Source organism: Hipposideros armiger, unplaced genomic scaffold, assembly GCF_001890085.2.
Source record: "Hipposideros armiger isolate ML-2016 unplaced genomic scaffold, ASM189008v1 scaffold_624, whole genome shotgun sequence".
Taxonomy (NCBI): Eukaryota; Metazoa; Chordata; class Mammalia; order Chiroptera; family Hipposideridae; genus Hipposideros; species Hipposideros armiger.
In genome coordinates, this window is record NW_017731974.1 from 904,136 (window position 1) to 922,165 (window position 18,030).

Below are 18,030 nucleotides of genomic sequence, written 5' to 3' on the forward strand. Positions count from 1 at the left end.
AAGGGTCTGAGTTTTATTCCCCAAAACAGCTCTGAGTGTCCCCAAAAAACCCTAAGCACAGGGTAGCCAGGGTGGAGGGTATAAGGGAAAGCCTAACAATCTGTAAACATCACCTTTTTAATTTCTAGTTTGAGTTAGTCAACCTTTTGGGTCAACATTAAGTCTGTTTTGAAACCCATGGCATTTGATTAGATGATACACCCCTTTCTCTCCTTCTGTTGGTCACTTACTATGCTTTTGAGGAGCAAAGAAAAGGCCTATGTGTCCAGAGAGTAGAAAGCGGGGCAGGACTATGCCAGGTGAGTCTGAAGATGTTGCAGGGACTAGATCAGAAGGACCTGGTGGGCTATGTCGACAATCTTGGCCCTTATCCTAAAAGTAATCAGAAGACTTTTAAGGGTCTTAGGAGGGTGAAACAATACCTAGTGTGGTTTTCTAAAGTCCAAGACTGTGCAAAGAATGGAATTGAGTGAGGCAGGAATGAATGTGGGGGAACTGTTAGAGGCCAAGGCATTAGTTAGGACAAGAGCATGAAAGTGGCCTCAGCAAATGTGGTGACAGTGAAGGTGGAAGAACTATTAGGAGAAAAAGTGGGTAGAACTTGGGGTGTGTTTAGATGGGAGTTCATGAAAGAGAAAGAGGAATCTAGGATGATTCCGAGATTTCTGCAAGGAGCAACATTGGGCCTGGTGGTATAGTTGCCTGAGCAAGAAGAGGAACAGGTTTTGTGGAAGTGAGCGCTACCTTAGATTTCCTTACCCTACTGACTCTCTGACACCTCTCTGGAAACTTCTAACTTCTGCCAATATTCCCAGACAATTAATTGTTGCCATGGGAGATGATTCAGTAACTGGTCACATTTCACATGCATATTATCCAACTTCGGCTGTACCTCTGAGCTCTTTGGAAATATTTTTCCCAATTTTAAATTAAATCCTATTCTGTTCCTGATATTGAGTTTTAAAAACGTTTTCACTTTCCCTATTTCTGGTCCTATCTTTCCTCCTCAGTTGTAGCAAACTGCCTTGTCTCTTAATTTACTTTAAATATATAGAGGATAAATGATATGATTTTCCTCATTTTCTTCCTCCAATTTAAAATTTCTCTGAAACTTCTGTTGTTCTTTTTTCTTTCTTCTCTCAATGGGAGAAGTGTTTGTGCTCGTTTTCCAAGCTCTCTTCTCCATCTGTTTCCTGATACCACTCCATTCCACTTTTTCTGGAACATTGTTTTATAGATTATTCCCAATCTTATGTCTCATTAAAAAAAATAGCTTTTTTCTGAGTCCGGTATTTATACATTCAATGTAGAAAATTTGGAAGATACAGAAAGGAACAAAGATGAACACAAAAATCACCTACAATCTCATACTAATGAAAAAAACACTTTTGATTTCTAATTTTTTAAAGTTTCTTTTTCTACTGGTTTCCTTCCCTTAGCCTAAAAACAATTTTCAACTCTTCTCTATTATAAATAAGATTCCCCCCAGTCTTCCTTCCCTTTCAAATTACTAGGAGATTTCTTTCATAGCCACCTATTCATCTAGCCCTATCTGGAGAGCTTTAACATGCCTCTGGATTGAAAAAAAGTTGTCTCAGGCTTGGGAGGCTGAGCCAAGACAATGGGCAAGACATAGGTAGAACTTATGGCATCATCAAAACCTGTACCTGTGTCTCCTGGACATGCCACTATCGCCTTACTCTCCCAGCTGGTTACTCTTGTATCTTGGATTTTGCCTCTTATCTGACTATGTGTTGCCCTGACCAACCTGCCATGTCCCCACTTCTTTCTGTCCAAACCTATTTATTCTCATGGCTTCATTTCTTATTTCTATATGGATGACTTCAAGCTGGTAATTACTAACCAAGACCTCTCACTGAAAGCCAGAATAACATTTCCAACTGCCTTTTAGTCACTTCAACATGCATGTCATACCAGGAAGCTCAACACATCCAAAACTAACTTTATTATGTTATCTGCCAAACCTCCTGAGTTTCCTATTTCATTTAGTGGTATCATTATCTTTTATTCAACCAAGGTAGACAATAGGGAGTCATCTTTCACTCTTCGCTTTCCTCAATTCAACATCAAACTCCATTGACTTAACATCATATTAATTACTTACTTGTGTCAGCCATATTGCTAAATATATTAGGTGTATTTGCCCAATCAACCTTTTACTTCCCTCTGCATTATTCTTATTTTACATGTAAGAAAACAGAAACTTTTCAGTTCACTGCTAAGTGATAAAGTCAGAATCTGAACTCAAGCCTGTTTATTTCCAAAATTAGTGTCTTGATGTTTGCAATATATCCTTTCCTCTCTTTTTTTCATTGCTGTTGCCCTACCTCAGATCATTATAGTAGAAGCTCTCTTAGCCAACCTCCAATTAATCAAATCACCTCATTAACAACACTTTTCAATCTTCCTTCACACTTCCATCGCTGGAGACTAGTAGGAGATTGTCTAGTTTGTTGAGCTTTCCTGGTTCCATCAATATGTTTGCCAAGAAACAGTTTTATCTTGCTTGCAAGTGAGTCAATGCAGTTGTATTTTTTATTATAATATTTAATTAAATTTTAGGCAAACCAATGAAGTATGAGTGTGAAAGAGAGCTGTTCCTGGGCCGCCCGAGTGGCTCAGTTGGTTAAGAGTTAGCTTAAGAGCGCAAGCTCTAGCAACAGGGCCGCCAGTTCGATTCCCACATGGGCCAGTGACACTGCACCCAAGCTGAGCTGTCACTGAGCTGCCAACAGGTGGGAGGATGGCTCAGCTGGTGAGAGTATGTGCTCCTAACAACAAGACTGCCTGTTCAATGGTGGGCTATGCCCGCCTGCAACTAAGACTGAACTCGGCACCTTAAGCTGAGCTGCCACCCAGATGGCTCAGTGGATACAGCCTGGGCTCTTAACAACAAGGCTGCTGGTTCGATTCCCACATGGATGGTGGCTACGCCCACCCGCAACTAAGATTGAACACTGCACCTTGAGCTTAGAGGCCACGAGCTGCCGATCTGCTGCCAGATGGTGACTGGCGCCCTCCACAATGAAGATTGAAGAACAACAAACTGGCTGGTCCCCCTCCCCAATTTAAAAAAAAAAGAGAGAGAGAGAGAGCTGTTCCTTTGAAAATTAAGTTCAATACTTTGGAAATACTTGATGAAAGTAGGTCACTGAAAATATGACAATGCAAATAAGTATGGGAAGCGTGTACCAAAAATGATTGGGGAATCATCAAAATTTCTTTAAGATTCTACACTCTGATTACCTTCAGCTGAAGTTTAAAGAAACAAAAACAGAAACATGAGTGTGGCTCATGCAAGAAAAAAATGATACAAAACTCCATTTAGCAGACCTATAATCAAAGTAAGGGCCTTCACACTGTATTATACAATTGCTGAATGGATGTGCCCATATGTGTCTTAAGTTAAAATATAATATCTAAGGTTAGTATATATCTTTTTTTTTTATTCCCTGCTTAACAGGTTTTGCAAATGACTGACCAAATTCAGTCCCTGATTTCATTGAATGAGAAACCTTCTACCTTACTTCCCATTATCTTCCAAATAGTAACAGTACCTTTTATCCAATCCCTTAGTCTTCAGTCAGCATTTCTCCATTCAGATAACAAATATTTTTAGGAGCCTACGAATTACCAGCATTCTTTTATTTTTTTTTAAAGATTTTTATTGGGGAATTGGGGGAAGGGGAACAGACAAGTTGCTGTCTTTTTGTTCTTCAGTCTAGTTGTGGAGGACGTTGCTTCACCGGCCCAAGTTGGCACCATCATTGTGCTCTTCCGGGGCGAGGCAGATCAGTCGCTGGCTTCTGGACGGCCGCTCACTACGGCTTGAGGGCCGCTCATGCTGGCTGCTGGCTACACACGGTAGTCCATGGCAACCCACTGCAGCAGGGGCTGCAGCCTACACCGTCGCCGATGACTCACGGCAACCCAGCTCCAGGTTGAGCTGTTGTTCAGCATCTTAGCTGTAGAGGGCAATGTCACTGGCCCTCATATGTGGGATCTGAACTGGGGCCCTCTGGCATCCCAAGCCAGCTTTTAACCAACGCGTCACTCAGTCGGCCCTAATTACCAGCATTCTTAAAACTCAAATCTAAGCCCCTCACTCCTCTGCTCAGAATAACTCAATGACCCTCCATGGTCCACAAAATAAAGCTAAAAGTACTTAGCACAATATTAAACAATGATAATATAAAGAATATTAAAGATGATCTGGTTTCTACCCACCTTTTTAGCATCAGCTTCTAACATGGTACTCCGTATCCCCTAAGCTTCAGTCACCCACACCCTGGCTTTGGCCCAAACATATGACACCTCTCAGTATTCATTCAGAGACAGCCTGGGGTGAACTCTCATAATTTTACTCATTATTGAAAATAGTAGTTTATTGTGGAAAATGTATTTGTTCATAGAAATTATATATTACAGAAAATGCTAAAAACACCTGAAAAAATTTCACTGAATAAATGTCAAGTTGTAAAGTCAAGAGTATTGCACAATACGTAGTCTGAGGGTGGAGGTGGGAGACTGTTAACTTGTATTTAATAATCAGAAGTTTAGACTTCTCTATATTCAAGATAATTTAGTCAAGGTTTAGAAATCTGCATAGAAATGATAACTTGACTGCCTGTATCCAGTTGTCCACTCAGTACTAGGAAATGTACCTAGGTTCTAGATGACAACTATCAATGGATTGCTGTGTAATTACTGTTCTTAATTTTCTGTTCCTTACATTCACATGCTCTCTTTGGGAGTCTTAATCCTGTGGACTGTCTTAGCTGCCACGACTGCAGAGAACTCTTTAAATGTCTATGTCAGCTAGAGCACCTCTGTCAATTCCACGCTTCTCTTTCCAATTCTTTTGTGTATTTTCACTTGGCAAAATACCATCTAACAGAGTTTAAAATGGAACTTTTGCCAACTCACATTCCTCTATTTTCTATCTATGGGCCCACCCCCTCCAAGGTCTTAGAGAGCTGTTTTGCTCTTTGCCCTTCCTTAGGCCACAACTAGTTGCCGATTATTTTTTCCTATAAAGACTGGATGTTTAAGGGCTTTGAAAACTCTAAGGGTACTTTCCGCTTTACAGTCAAACTTTTTGACATATATGTCCATACTCACTATATTCGTGTTGTTATCTCCTGTTCACTTCTCAACCCAATGTAATCTGACTTCTGTCCCCAAAATTTTACTGAGGCTATTCTCATCGAGGTCATGAATCTCTGCTTTAGTGCTAAATGTATTGTAATAGGTATATCTGTTGTCAACCTAATTTCTTGTAGACTTTGATATTTAGACCACTCCCCTTACTTGAAATGATTTCTCCCCTCAGCTTCTGTGACACCTCTCTATCTCTCTTGCTGCCCTTAAAAAAAAAATTAAATTTAAAAAAATTCTGTTTTTCAGAGTCATGAGTCTTCTTATCTCCTCTCTCTACACACTCCTCTAAGCATTATCATCAATTTCCATGGCTTAATTACCATCAACTCTATACCTCTAGCCTTGTTGTTCACCTGAGCCTTCAAAATGCACACATCTAACTGCCGCTGGATGCACACCTCTCAACCTGCCTGAAACTGATTTACAAAAACGCAAAACTCCTTCTGCTTTTCTTATCTTAGTGAACGGTACCACTGAGTGAACATGCACTCGAGCCTAAAGCAGAGATGCCAGGCTTGACATCTCTTTCTTCCCTATTCTCCAATCAATATCAAAGCTCTGTCAACTCTACTTTTGAAATATTTCTCAAATCCATCCACTTTTTCCATCCTTTCTGCACTACTGTGGTTCAACCCATGATAATATCCCCCACAGATTTCCGAACAGTCTTCTAAATGGGCTCCCCGACTCCATGCTGGCTCCTGTCCTGTTTACTTTCCAGGCTGCAGCAAAATTCCTCTTTCTAAACAGACAAATTTAATCCCATCATTTCCCACCTTTTCTAGCAATGTCTTCACACTGCCCTCAGCAGTAATTCTAATCTCTGTCACATGGTTTAAGGGGGCTCTTTTGTGATCAACTCTGCTCACCCCTCAAGCCATCTTTGTCACTCTCTTACTCTGTGGTGCTGCTTTAAGTTCTTAGACTGCGTCGGTTCTCTGCCTGTGGACTTGGGCCATCCTCATGAATCTGTTCCCCTCTGATCAGGCTCTCCTTTCTGCAGATGACCTCTGCACCCTCCCCCTACAATGTATTCATCCAACGTTCTTTTTGAACACTTACTATGTACAGGCATTGTTTCAGGTGGTTAGACTATAGCAGGGAGCAAAGTGGGTACATCGCTGAACTCATGAGGCTCAGAGTTTTCTGGACAGACAGGCAAGCAAACTTAGGCCATTGAGACCTTTGTGATGAGGGAGGACATGGGAAACTCCAAGAGCTCAGATGAGGGCACCTCACTCAGGCTGGGAGCAGGAGGCTTCCTAAGGGCAGAGTTATTTAGAGTGTTAGACCTAAGACAGAGTAGAAAGGTAAGAAGCCAGGGAGCTTCAGAAGGACTTCAAAATGTAAATCTTTTTTATCTCTTTTGCCTTTTGCCCCCTTCTCTGAACTCTCCTTCTCCACCTCCCACTATCTCCATTTTTAAAATAAACCCTTTGGTTGTTTCTTATTGTACCCCTGGAAGGTAAAAATTTTTCTTTCACTGGTGGCATCCGGCATCCATTTTCATACAAGCACTCTCATCCCTTCAGCAAAACCACTACTAACTCCTTTTCTTCAAATCTCTCCTCAAAGTGAAAATGAAGAAACCTCATCCCTTATAGCAGCCACGTCATCCATTTCTTGGACAAAGCTGTCTGCTCACTTGCAGCTAACTAGGGTCACGCCCAGATATTCCTTTTTTATCCTTCTGCTGTACACATTTTCTAATTGTCCATTTATTCATGTTTTCCAGTTGTCCACAATGTCAAATTACCTATAAGAAGTAGAAAACCCATGGTCCCCCCTCATTGTCCGAAATAACACCGCACATATTAGTTTTAAGAAGCCTTTCCGCATAGCTTTGAGATTCCTTTCAGACCCCAGGCTCACTGGAATACCATGGTGGTAAGGTTTCTAGACTTACTTGAGCTTTATTTAGGCCATAGCAATACCTCTTACATACAGTAAAAATTAATAATCAGCTAAGCCCACCCCACAGATATCTCAACTTTCTATTTTTAAGGGGGGCACATCTTGTTTAAAAAATTACTTCCTTTAGGGCTTGTTATTTAACATAGCCTTTCCATTCAAGTAGTGGTCCCCGTTTTAAAAGGTTTTAAGAAGATAAGAAATATCCTAGGCAGTCACCTGTACCTTCCGTCCTCACCAGGGTAAGGAAGAGGGCGGCCATACCTGTGATTGCTCAGTGGATGCAGATGACGCTTCCCTGCATTGGGAATGTCATTGTTTTCCTCACTCACTACAGCCTGAAGATTTGGCAGCAGTGCTGGTGCTTATATATAGAAGGAAGCTAATTACTTCATTTCATTTTTTTTTTGTTGGAACACTTTCCTACCCACTTGCAGATAATCTTCCCTTTCTTTTAACAGCTTCTCTCTGAAGAAACCGACAATAGCACAGTCATTGGAAGAGCTGCAGTTGGAGCCCAGGAGGAGACAACGGAAGGCTGGGACCATGAGGTGTGGGCTAGAGGTCAGTGTCCACCAGCTCCTGGGTAATTGGCCTCCCAGTTTCTCCGAAGGGAGCTCTTACTAGCGGCAGATGGAGACTTCTACTTAATTCCATATAATATGTAATTATGCCACTGATAAAGGCAGCCATATTTCTATATTTGTATAACAATGGCTTCATTCAGGGTTTTTAAGAGGCATCATTGCTAGTTCTTTGGGGGACTTTATGAGCAATCATTTTCTTGGTCTGAAGCAAAAGAAGAATCAGAACACAGGGCTGCCTTTTTCAACTTTTGTTTTTTTTTGGAAAAAAAGCACCTGAGTGTGTTAATCACAAGCACCTTTGTGATGACCCTGGACACAGGAGCACTACAGGCATCTGTGACCTGTAAAGCCTACAGTACTTTAGTCAATTTTCATGTCCTTCCACAGAGAAATTAACCAGCCAATAAGGAGGACAAATCATGGAAAGAGCAGTTAATAAACCAAGATGTAGATAATTTTACATACCATCTGGCAACTCCTAATAATATGAAATGGCTGGAAATTTCAAAAACGTCCCATCCATTCTGAGAGAGAGTCTCTTCTAATTGTTGTTTAACATTTACAGTATATATTTAGAAATTTAAGAGCAGAGCTGCTATATATGGTATCTGATTACAGGGGTGAGTTGGAGGTGAGTAGGGCCAAAATCAGGCTGTGCTCTGGCCAAGAAGCTGTACTCCCTGGCTTCCTCTAATTCATAGAGATGGGCTAGTGGAAGCTCTGTTTAAGAGACTGAATAATAGGGCTGGCCAAGTGGCATGTTGGTTAAGAGTTGGCTTAGGATGCCAACTCTGAGCAGCAGGGCCCCAGTTCAAATCCACATGTGGGCCAGTGATGCTGTGCCCTCTACACCTAAGATGGTGAACAACAGCTCGACCTAGAGCTGGGCTTCTGTGAGTCGCTGGCAATGGTGTAGGCTGCAGTGGGGCTGGCCAGCAGCTGGTGTGTGTTTTCATGAGCTGCCATGAGCTGCCATGAGCCACCGTGAGCAGCTGTCCAGTGGCCAGAAAGCGACTGCCTCAGCCGGGAAGAGCACAATGATAATACCAACATGGGCCAGTGAAATGACATCCTCCACAACTAGACTGAAGAACAAAAGGACAGCAACTTGTTTGTTCCCCTCCCCCAATTCCCCAATAAAATCTTAAAAAAAAAAGAGACTGAATAATAGAAAATTGACAAATAATCTAAATATCCAATAATAAGGTATGGTTAAAAAGTATACATGGAATCATTAAATGAAATCATTAAAACAGTGTGTGTGTGTGTGTGTGTGTGTGTGTGTGTATATATATATATCCATATGAAAAAGCAGGTTATAAAATATGTACAACCCATTTCGTGAAAGAAATATATGTAAACATACAGAAATACAAGCATATGCTGTGGGTTTATGTGTGTATGTATATGCACATATACAGAGGGTGCCAAAAAATGTATAAACATTTTAAGCAAGGATAAAACTCTTAAAATTGTAATACTCAATATATACTGATAACAAAAGATGAATACAAGTCACGTTTGACTGCTACAATTGCAAGAGGTGTTCAAAGTGGTTACTATCAGCGTCCAGACACTTCTGATTACAGCAAACTACTGCTTGAGCAACGTTGACCAAAGTAGCCACTTGTATACATTTTTTTGGCACCCCCGGTATTAAACAGTAGAACCCCTGCCCCTATCCACAGTTTTGCTTTCCATGGATTCAGTTACCTAAGTTCACCTGCAGTCAGGAAATACTAAAAGGAAAGTTGCAGAAATAAACAATTCACAAGTTTTAAATTACTTGCTGTTCTGAGTACTGTGGTGAAATCTCGCGAGTCCCCATTCATCCCACCCCAGAACGTGAATCAGCCCTTTGGTATCTACGCGCTATATATGCTCCCAGCCCCGTCAATCACTTAGCAGCCATCTTGCTTATCAGGTTGTTTGGTGGTTTCACAGTGCTTCTGTTCAGGTAACCCTTATTTTACTTAATAATGGCCCCGAAGCGCAAAAGTACGGATGATGGTAGTTGTGGTAACGCCAAAGAGAAGCCGTAAAGTACTTTCTTTAGTGAAAAGGTGAAAATTCTCGACTTAATAAGGCTGTTTATCATCTCACATCATCACAAGAAGGGTGAGTACAGCACAAGATATTTTGAGAGAGAGACCACATTCACATGACTTTTATTACAGTATATTGTTATAATTGCTCGATTTTATTAGTTATTGTTGTTAATCTCTTACTGTGCCTAATTTACAAATTAAACTTTATCATAGGTACCGTATTTGCCGGCGTATAAGATGATTTTTTGGCCCTGAAAAATATGCCTCCAAGTGGGGGGTTGTCTTATACGCCAGGTACACTTCAGATAGACTGCCCATAGTGCTTGCCCCGTGCCATAGTGGCCTCCCGATGCCCGCCCACTTCATTCCACATACCGTTCAGGCATCAGCAGCGCTGCTGGGTGTATGCTCGGCTGTTATGCGATTTTGCTGTTATGCGATTTTACCACACTCGCAAAATCGCACACAGCCGACCATACACCCAGTATGATAGCGCAAAATCGCGAATCGCGATTTATGTATATGTTTGATTACATACAGCCTTGTGACAGTTTTCCTGCATGTCATAAGCATTTGAATATAAATATAAATGTTGAAATCAAATCTGATATTGTTTTACCTTTTATTTGGTGTGTGGAAGGTGTGCGGAAGAGGGGGTAGTCTTATACGGCGAGTATATAACAAACTCTGTATTTTGAGTGGAAATGTTAGGGGGTCGTCTTATACGCCCAGTCGTCTTATACGCCGGCAAATACGGTATGTATGTATAGGAATATAAAGGAATTATGCATTTGGGACTCTACATTAGTTTTATTAGGAAGATGAGAGAAAGGAGATACGTTTAGATGTGATTTCCATTCCCTGACTCCTCCCTGTGGAAGAATTACATTCTGGTTAATCCTTGAGATAAGAGAGGCTGAGGCTAATATCTATCAATCCAGGTTAGCATTTCTATCAGGCATTGTACTGGTATATTTAACATTTACATCACTCATGTAGACAGGTATTTACCATTTAAGAGGCCGAGGCTCAGACAAATTTTAACTTCTGCATGCTCACACAGCCAGTAAGGTGGTGGTACCAAGATTCATACTCAAGCCTTTCTGACCCCAAAGACTCTGCTCTTTGCAATTAAGGCAGTTATAACATTCCATGGTAGTCGGTGGCGTTATTGTTCCAAATTATGACTGAGATACGGTCAGCTTGAGGAAAGGTTGCTAGTAAAGTTTGTTAAAATAAGTGAGAGAGAGAGCATGTGCCTTACAGGGATAGGTTATTATCTCCTGATAAGTAACAGCATGGCAGGTGCTCTTCAATTACCGTACTGCCAAACAGGGCACTCTTTCTCATGCCCTGGTTGAATGCAGTGCACTGGTACGAAGATGCTTTAGTAAAGACAACAGTCTTTATCTAAAGATTTTTTTTTGGGGAAAAAAATAACTTCTTAAGATAAAGTTTGGAATTGTCTAGGCTCTGGCTCAATTCTGAACCAACAATAGTGAGAAACAAAAGGGCAGAGCAAAGTGAAGCTTTTCCCATTTTATCGAATTGCTCTTTTATGCATGCATCAACGTATATGGACTTTTGGGCACTTAACAAACATTTTACAGACCACATATTCTTGTAAGAAATGTAAGGACCAAAGACATCTCCGGAACAACCCAAATAGCCTCTGGTTACATTTGACAGAAATTAGACTATAAAATGGGTGAAAGTTTGATTTTGTTTCAAGTGTTGTTCACTCTCTAGAAAATACTGCTAGCATCATGAATATTAGTAAATATAGCTTATCTGAGTGAGCAATATATAGGCTGACTAAGCATCCTGATTTATCTGGGACTGAGGCGTTTTCCCAGGATGTGGGACTTTCAGGGCCACTGAAACTGCCACTAACCTGGGGTAATCCCAGGCAAATCTGGATAATAGGCCACCCTGCAATAAGATCAAATGTTTCAGTTTTTGTTTCATATGCTAAACTCATATGAAAATTTAAAATGCTAAGGAAAAAAAGAACCTCTTTTATTTTTAAGACACCAACTTCTATTCAATTTTTTAAATTACACATTTATTAAACCTTAAAATGATTGCTTTTTTAGAAATAAAATGATGCAATAAAATATTACTTTTTTATAAACTAAAGATGTTTTTTCATAGCTCAAAGGAATGATTTCATTTCAATCATTTCATTACTTTAAAGGATGTCAAAACTTTTGCTTTAAAAGTAAAACAAATAAATAAACCAACAAATAATAAAAAAAAAGCACAAAATGAAATGACTCCTGAAACGAATATTGTGAAAGAGAAGCTGTAGTGATATGAGCTAAAGTCACTGCACTGGCAGTGCTGGTGGTGATTCTGATTAGGACTCTGACCTGGGATGTGATGGAAAAAAGGACTCAGAGAAGCAGCTAGGTATCGTTGTATTTGGAGATACAGCAGAAAGCTGCATATGTGGATTGCTGAAAGAGAATGATGGGATGGAATAATCCACTCGGCCATTTCCTGTTCTCAGGCCTGCTTGACTCCAAGGTCAAGCTGAAATTGAAGTGGGAAGAATAGGATAGAACCCTAGAAATGTACACCCAGACCTGAATATTATCCTCTTTTTGTGCTTAAGAGCAGGCTTCAGGCAATTCTGTTTATTGCATTAGAATTTAATAATAGCTGAGTGGTTTTTAAAATACATTTTAGAAGGAACATTGTACATGCTTGTGATTCATTCTAATTTAAAATATAAGGTGTTCTATTTTCATTCCTTGCTTTTATATTGTGCTAACTGTACATAAATTGAAAATGATTAACTTTTGTCAAATGAAAGAAGCTGGCTACAAAGCAAGATGGTAATTGTAATTTTGATTTTTCTTTTTAGAGTGCAGATTTTATATACACTGAGAAAAAAACAAGTTAATTAAATTTAATGAGTGTTACTAGTGGAAATTATTTCCAAGTTGGAAAATAATAATTTTATTTTTTATTTCCCATGTCTCTAAAATAAAAATGCATTATTTTTAGAGTACAGGTAATAATTTGTTGATAAACATTCTTTTTCAAGGAAGATAAAACATTGATTACTTTCATATCTATTAGAGAAAGTTATAAATTAATATAATTTCTTGACCATTGGTACAAATAAGGAAGGCTGTGTGATCCATACCCTCAAAAAGTATAAAATATATGAGAAGACAGAATCTGAAAAAGAGAAAATCATAAATATTAGTGACTATAAAAGTCAATGTTATTTATTTTATGATTATAAAGGTCATTGTAATTCAAGTTTATTCATTAAGATATTGATTTTAATATTATTTTGTGCCATATACTACTTCATACCTGTATTGAAAAAACCAACTGATTAGAATTTGCCTGTGTCTTAGAGTACAAAATATGTTCCAGAAAATGTCCACCCAAAAGTGTTATGCGTAGGCCCCCAAAACGGCATTTAGTCTAAAATAATCCCATTTGTCCCAAACATTTATGAATGCTCACCCCATCTTCTATCACTTCCCTGCTCTTTGTTACCCATTTCACTAACAGACGTCTGTGCCGAATCTCCCTATTTTATTGTCATTGGAAAACCAAACCACGTGGAAAAAGAGAAAAGGGCCGCATTTGCAAAACCTTAAAAATAACTTTTGAATTCTAATTGGATCTGCTTTTATTACAATTCTGATCATTTGAATTAGTCATTTTAAATGGGGCTGAGATAGGTCACCCATAATGTGACACTTCTCTTTACTCAGCTGTAAATGGAAATATAGTGGGTTACCTCTCTTCTTAAAGGAACTATAGAGCGAAGGTGATGCCATCCTCCACTTGCTGATTAAAAGTACCTTGTCTAAAAGAATTCCTTGTGGGAAAGTTAAATATTAAGGCAAATCTGATGAATGATAGCCAGTAAGTTTTTTAAAGATAAGATAGCCTTTTTTTTCCCTTCACACAAATAACTACAAACATGAGAAACAAGAAACTGGTCCCTCAATAGATTAACTGAAAATGGTTTTCTGCCTTCCCTAAGAATTCAAGATTGTTATTGTTACTATAGCAACAGACGGTCAGTACAAATATCAAGAGTTTCCCTGGCCAGCCTGATTAGTGAACAGAAGGAAATAGCACACTTTATTATTATTATTTTTATTCTAAAATTTTTAAAAATTAATGTTTTTATACTCTCGACTGGTTGAAAATATAGGTTCAGTAATAAGAATCACATTGTAAAAGGAAGTTGAGTGGGGGGACAGTAAGAAAGCCAGCTAGGCCTCAAGGGTACAGAGTTTGCCATCTGTGACCCGCTAGTGGCCAGGCAGTGACTTCTTGGTTGGCCTGACTGGATTCTGAATCCCCTTACTTGGCCTGATTGCCCTCTGGTGGGAAATGCTGGGTTAGTGATAATATGTGGATGAAAATTCACTCACTCACCAACCAGCAAGTGCTTATTGAGTGCATGCTACATACCAGGTACTATTCCAGCACCTGACACAGTGTTTGAACAAAAGGACAAAACTAATGCCATCACGGACTTACGTTGTTAAGGAGTAAGGCCCAAACCAAACAGGTTAGACCCACACATAATATCAGATGGTAATAGCTGCTCTTAAGAAATACAAAGCATATCGTGATAGTAATAGGAAAATTTTTGAAAGAGGAGGGAAATACTGAAAAATGAAAATCTTCAAGAAAACCATAACATTTGATTTACTTATAACTAGGCCTGATAGACATAGATTACATGTGAATATACTACATCAGTCATTTTTAAAAACAAATATAGACTGAATAAGAGCCTCTATTTGCCAAGTACTAGGATGATTGCTGGGAAAAGTGAGATGTTGGCTCAATTCTAGAGATTAAACTATCACAGGCCCTTAATACTTCTCATGAAGACCCTAAATTTGAAACCTTCCATTTTTTTTCAGGACTCCATTTTGTACCTCTCTTGAGTAAATTCCCTAAAGTTTTCCAAATATGCTTTATTATTCTAAAAAAAAAAATGACTTTGAGATATTTTAATAGAGTTTCTTACAGAGAAAAGGCTAAAAAATTTCATTCTCTTGCTTAGTTTCACATAGCAAGTTCTTTTATGGAACTTACGGCTTTCGGAGGCAGTAAAATGGAAGAAAATATAAATGGATTTGGAAAGAATGGGAACAGATTTGTGAACGGCAGAGCCATTCCTAGCAACTAAGAGAAGTTTAAGGGTTTGGAGTGTGCATCCTGGTAAGGAGCCTACAAAACAGGAGTCCCACGATGGGGTGAAGAGAATTGGGGGAAGGCCCTGCCCAGTAGGAAAGACAGCCAGGCTCTCCCTTCCCTGCTGAGGTTGTGCTGGCAACAGATGACCGAGCTGCAGGAGTTCTGGACCACCTAGTGTGGCAAGTCCTGTGTTCTCAGTCGATTGTACTTATTCTCTATTGTCCCTGAAGAGCCTGGCACTGACTTGCCAACTGTGCAGGACAACATGTAGGCATTATGTTTTTATGCTGCCATAAAACAACTGCAATGATTGTGGTAAGCACACACATTGCTTTTCTGATTATCAACATTCGGCACGGATTATAATTGAAATGTTTGCTTTTCACCTGGATTGAAGATCATATTCTGCAAGTGGTTCTCAGGTGCTTTATAAATACTGCAAGCAGCGATGTAGAAATGTTTATTTTTACCATAGCCGGGGTTGAGCAAAACGGGCGTTCACACAGAACTCTTGGGAAATCCTGATTCTAGACCCTTGTGCAGATAAACTTCTCAGGTTACAAGCTGCCCTCTCCCTCCTCCAAGAGTTTTTTTGTTTGTTTGGGGTTTTTGTTTGTATCTTTTTTTGCTTTTTGTTTTATGTGGTTTTAAGTGCTTGCTAATCTTCAGATGATCAGGGTCATGTCCTATTGCCCTTGGGTTAATCTTGCTATCCTGGATTGGAACACAACTCTACCTCATCAAGTTGCACAGTTGACAAAGGGAGACCTACAGCAGTTGATGAAACATCAGAAAAAAACTATTTACATATGAGCTTGTCCCGCTCTGGCCCTGTGCTCATATTTCTCTTTTCCACCCACTCCCAACTGCCCACACCCCCATTAATTATTTTCACATGGGGGCATTTCTGTTCCTTTCCCATTCAGAGAATATTGGCAATGGCAACAACATCAGCACGAGTTCTAGGTGGCGGGACACCCTGTTTCAGCCCATTTCTTTTGACAGTGCGGCCTGTGCCAAGACCGGCAGCAGCAGGCCTTTGGAAGAGCTTGTCAGTCGGCTCATTAGTGGCAGAGCTCACGTGTGCCAAAGGGACGTTATGATGTGTCCTGTCTGAAGATTTATTTCTACTCACATTCTACATCCTGAAAAATTAAAGTCAAAATGTTAATGAGCTAATAAGCTTCACTGTAATTTATTTTTTCAGATTTGGAAACTGATCTTTTAAATTGCAGAATTAACACGTTCTCCCTTTCCTTTCTACATTAATTAATTTATTTTGAAAAGTATGGACGATGGAGATTGTGCAAATTACAATTTACACCATCTCAACGTTGCCCTGTGCTTGCTTCAGGTCACAGCATTGATCTGCCTCTTCCAAGCTCTCTTTGTTCTCCTTAATTTTCACTCTAGCCTGGATATGGGTTCGCTTGTCTTTCTTTTTTTATTTATTCACCTTCCACAATCCAGACCAGGGCTCAGCTATGTTCTTTAGCTGCTATTTGGCCTTCAGAAGAGCAAGGTTCTACTTTGACTTTTGAAGTACTTGTCTGCCTTCAGTACTTTACCAGTTTATGTTATTTTGGTTGAGCCATCTTGACATACTGCATCATTTCTTAAGTTGTTTACTTACATCCTTGCCTGTGATTCTATTTGATTAGATATAAGCTACAGAGTCATTTTGGCCTCACATTTGAACAAAAAACTGTTCTCACAAACTGTGTGTGTGTGTGTGTGTGTGTGTGTGTGTGTGTGTGTGTGTGTGTGTGTGTGTGTGTGAGAGAGAGAGAGAGAGAGAAAGAAGGCTACTGGTGAGGTCAAGGTAAAGAAGAGGGCAGTTGGAGAGAAAACCTTCCTATGTCTGTGGTGTCATATCAGTAGCTTCTCGCAGCTCAAGGAAGGGTTTGAAATACACCCTCAGCACCTTTGCCCTTCTACCCCTGAGGGACTCTGGAGTCAATTGGACACTCTCCCATTCAGATTTCCCAGAAAACAGGGAGGTTCCCCAGAAATTGCTGTATGTACAGACCAGCCTGTGTTTCTCTCTATATCCAGGCAGTCTTGGGCTGCTTTGGCAAATAAAAGCAATGAGATTTCTGGAAATAGAAATTTACTTTGGTAAAGCCCAAAACCTATCCAGGCTGACTTTTTTTTTTTTTTTCATTGTCAGGCCGGTACAAATGGTTAATTTTTCAAGTCTCCCCAGGAGCCTGTTCCATATGGGAAAGATGGATTAAATAGGCAGAGAGAAGGGTTATATCGATGCTCAAATGTTACTGATTGAAAATGTGTGGAAGTGAGCAGGTCAAGATATTTCTCTTCATTGATAACACACTGAAGGTGAATGATCTGTACACAGTAGGCACTCAGAAAATATTTAGTTTAAAAATATTTGATGTTTACTGCTTACCAAAAAGCTTTTGGTGGGGATAAAAAATATGTATCAACTGAAATATTTTGAAGTAGGCTTGAAAGCTCCATCAACAGCAGTCAGGTAGAGAGATGAACTAACCTGCACTCAGCAAACCCCAAGAATGGGCTGGAATGAGGAACTGGATGGTCCTGCTTAGCGTGTTCTTCAGGGGCCGCTGCGTGGCCAGTGAATTGGCGCCTCCAGTGTTCCACCCTAGTTTGGTTTCATGACCCCAGGCTTCGAAAGGTCACCGTGAAAGGTGATCTCAGCCTCATGTGCCACGGTCACTGACCCGACATCTGCCTAGGCCCCTGAGTTAAGGAAGCTTTCACACTCCCAGATCCTAGCAACTCTGTGGGTCCCTCAGTCCTGGTCAGGATCTGCCTGTAGACTGTTGTCCTTGCTGACCCACACCTAACAGAAAGCATGAAATTGGGTAAAAGCTGTTTGCCTTCTGTCTAACTCCACATTCCTCAGCCCTCCTCCTTTGTACTCATGGAAGCATTTTCCCTTTAAGGGTCAGGCTGGCCTCGTACCACTGCGGATCAAACCAAGACAGAGAGAAGCTGAGGAGTCTGTGCCCTCTCCTATTCCTCCCACCCCAACCTCAGCAGATGAGATCTGGAATGCATCTTACAGATTTAATGAGCGATCCAGAAATCTGGAAATGATTTCTATCCTACCTGTGCTGTACTAGCCC

The 18,030-nt window shown here is 40.1% G+C and overlaps 1 protein-coding gene across 1 annotated transcript in view; it reads left to right on the forward strand.

Annotated features, from left to right (window-relative positions):
- Window positions 1-18,030, forward strand: part of LMNTD1 (lamin tail domain containing 1) — a gene marked incomplete at its 3' end in the record, with an annotated part of 301,673 nt that overhangs the window by 206,969 nt on the left and 76,674 nt on the right. Inside the window, exon 6 of the mRNA XM_019625392.1 lies at window positions 7,554-7,656. Coding sequence (XP_019480937.1) covers window positions 7,554-7,656 — 103 coding nt within the window. The remainder of the gene's footprint in view (window positions 1-7,553; window positions 7,657-18,030) is intronic.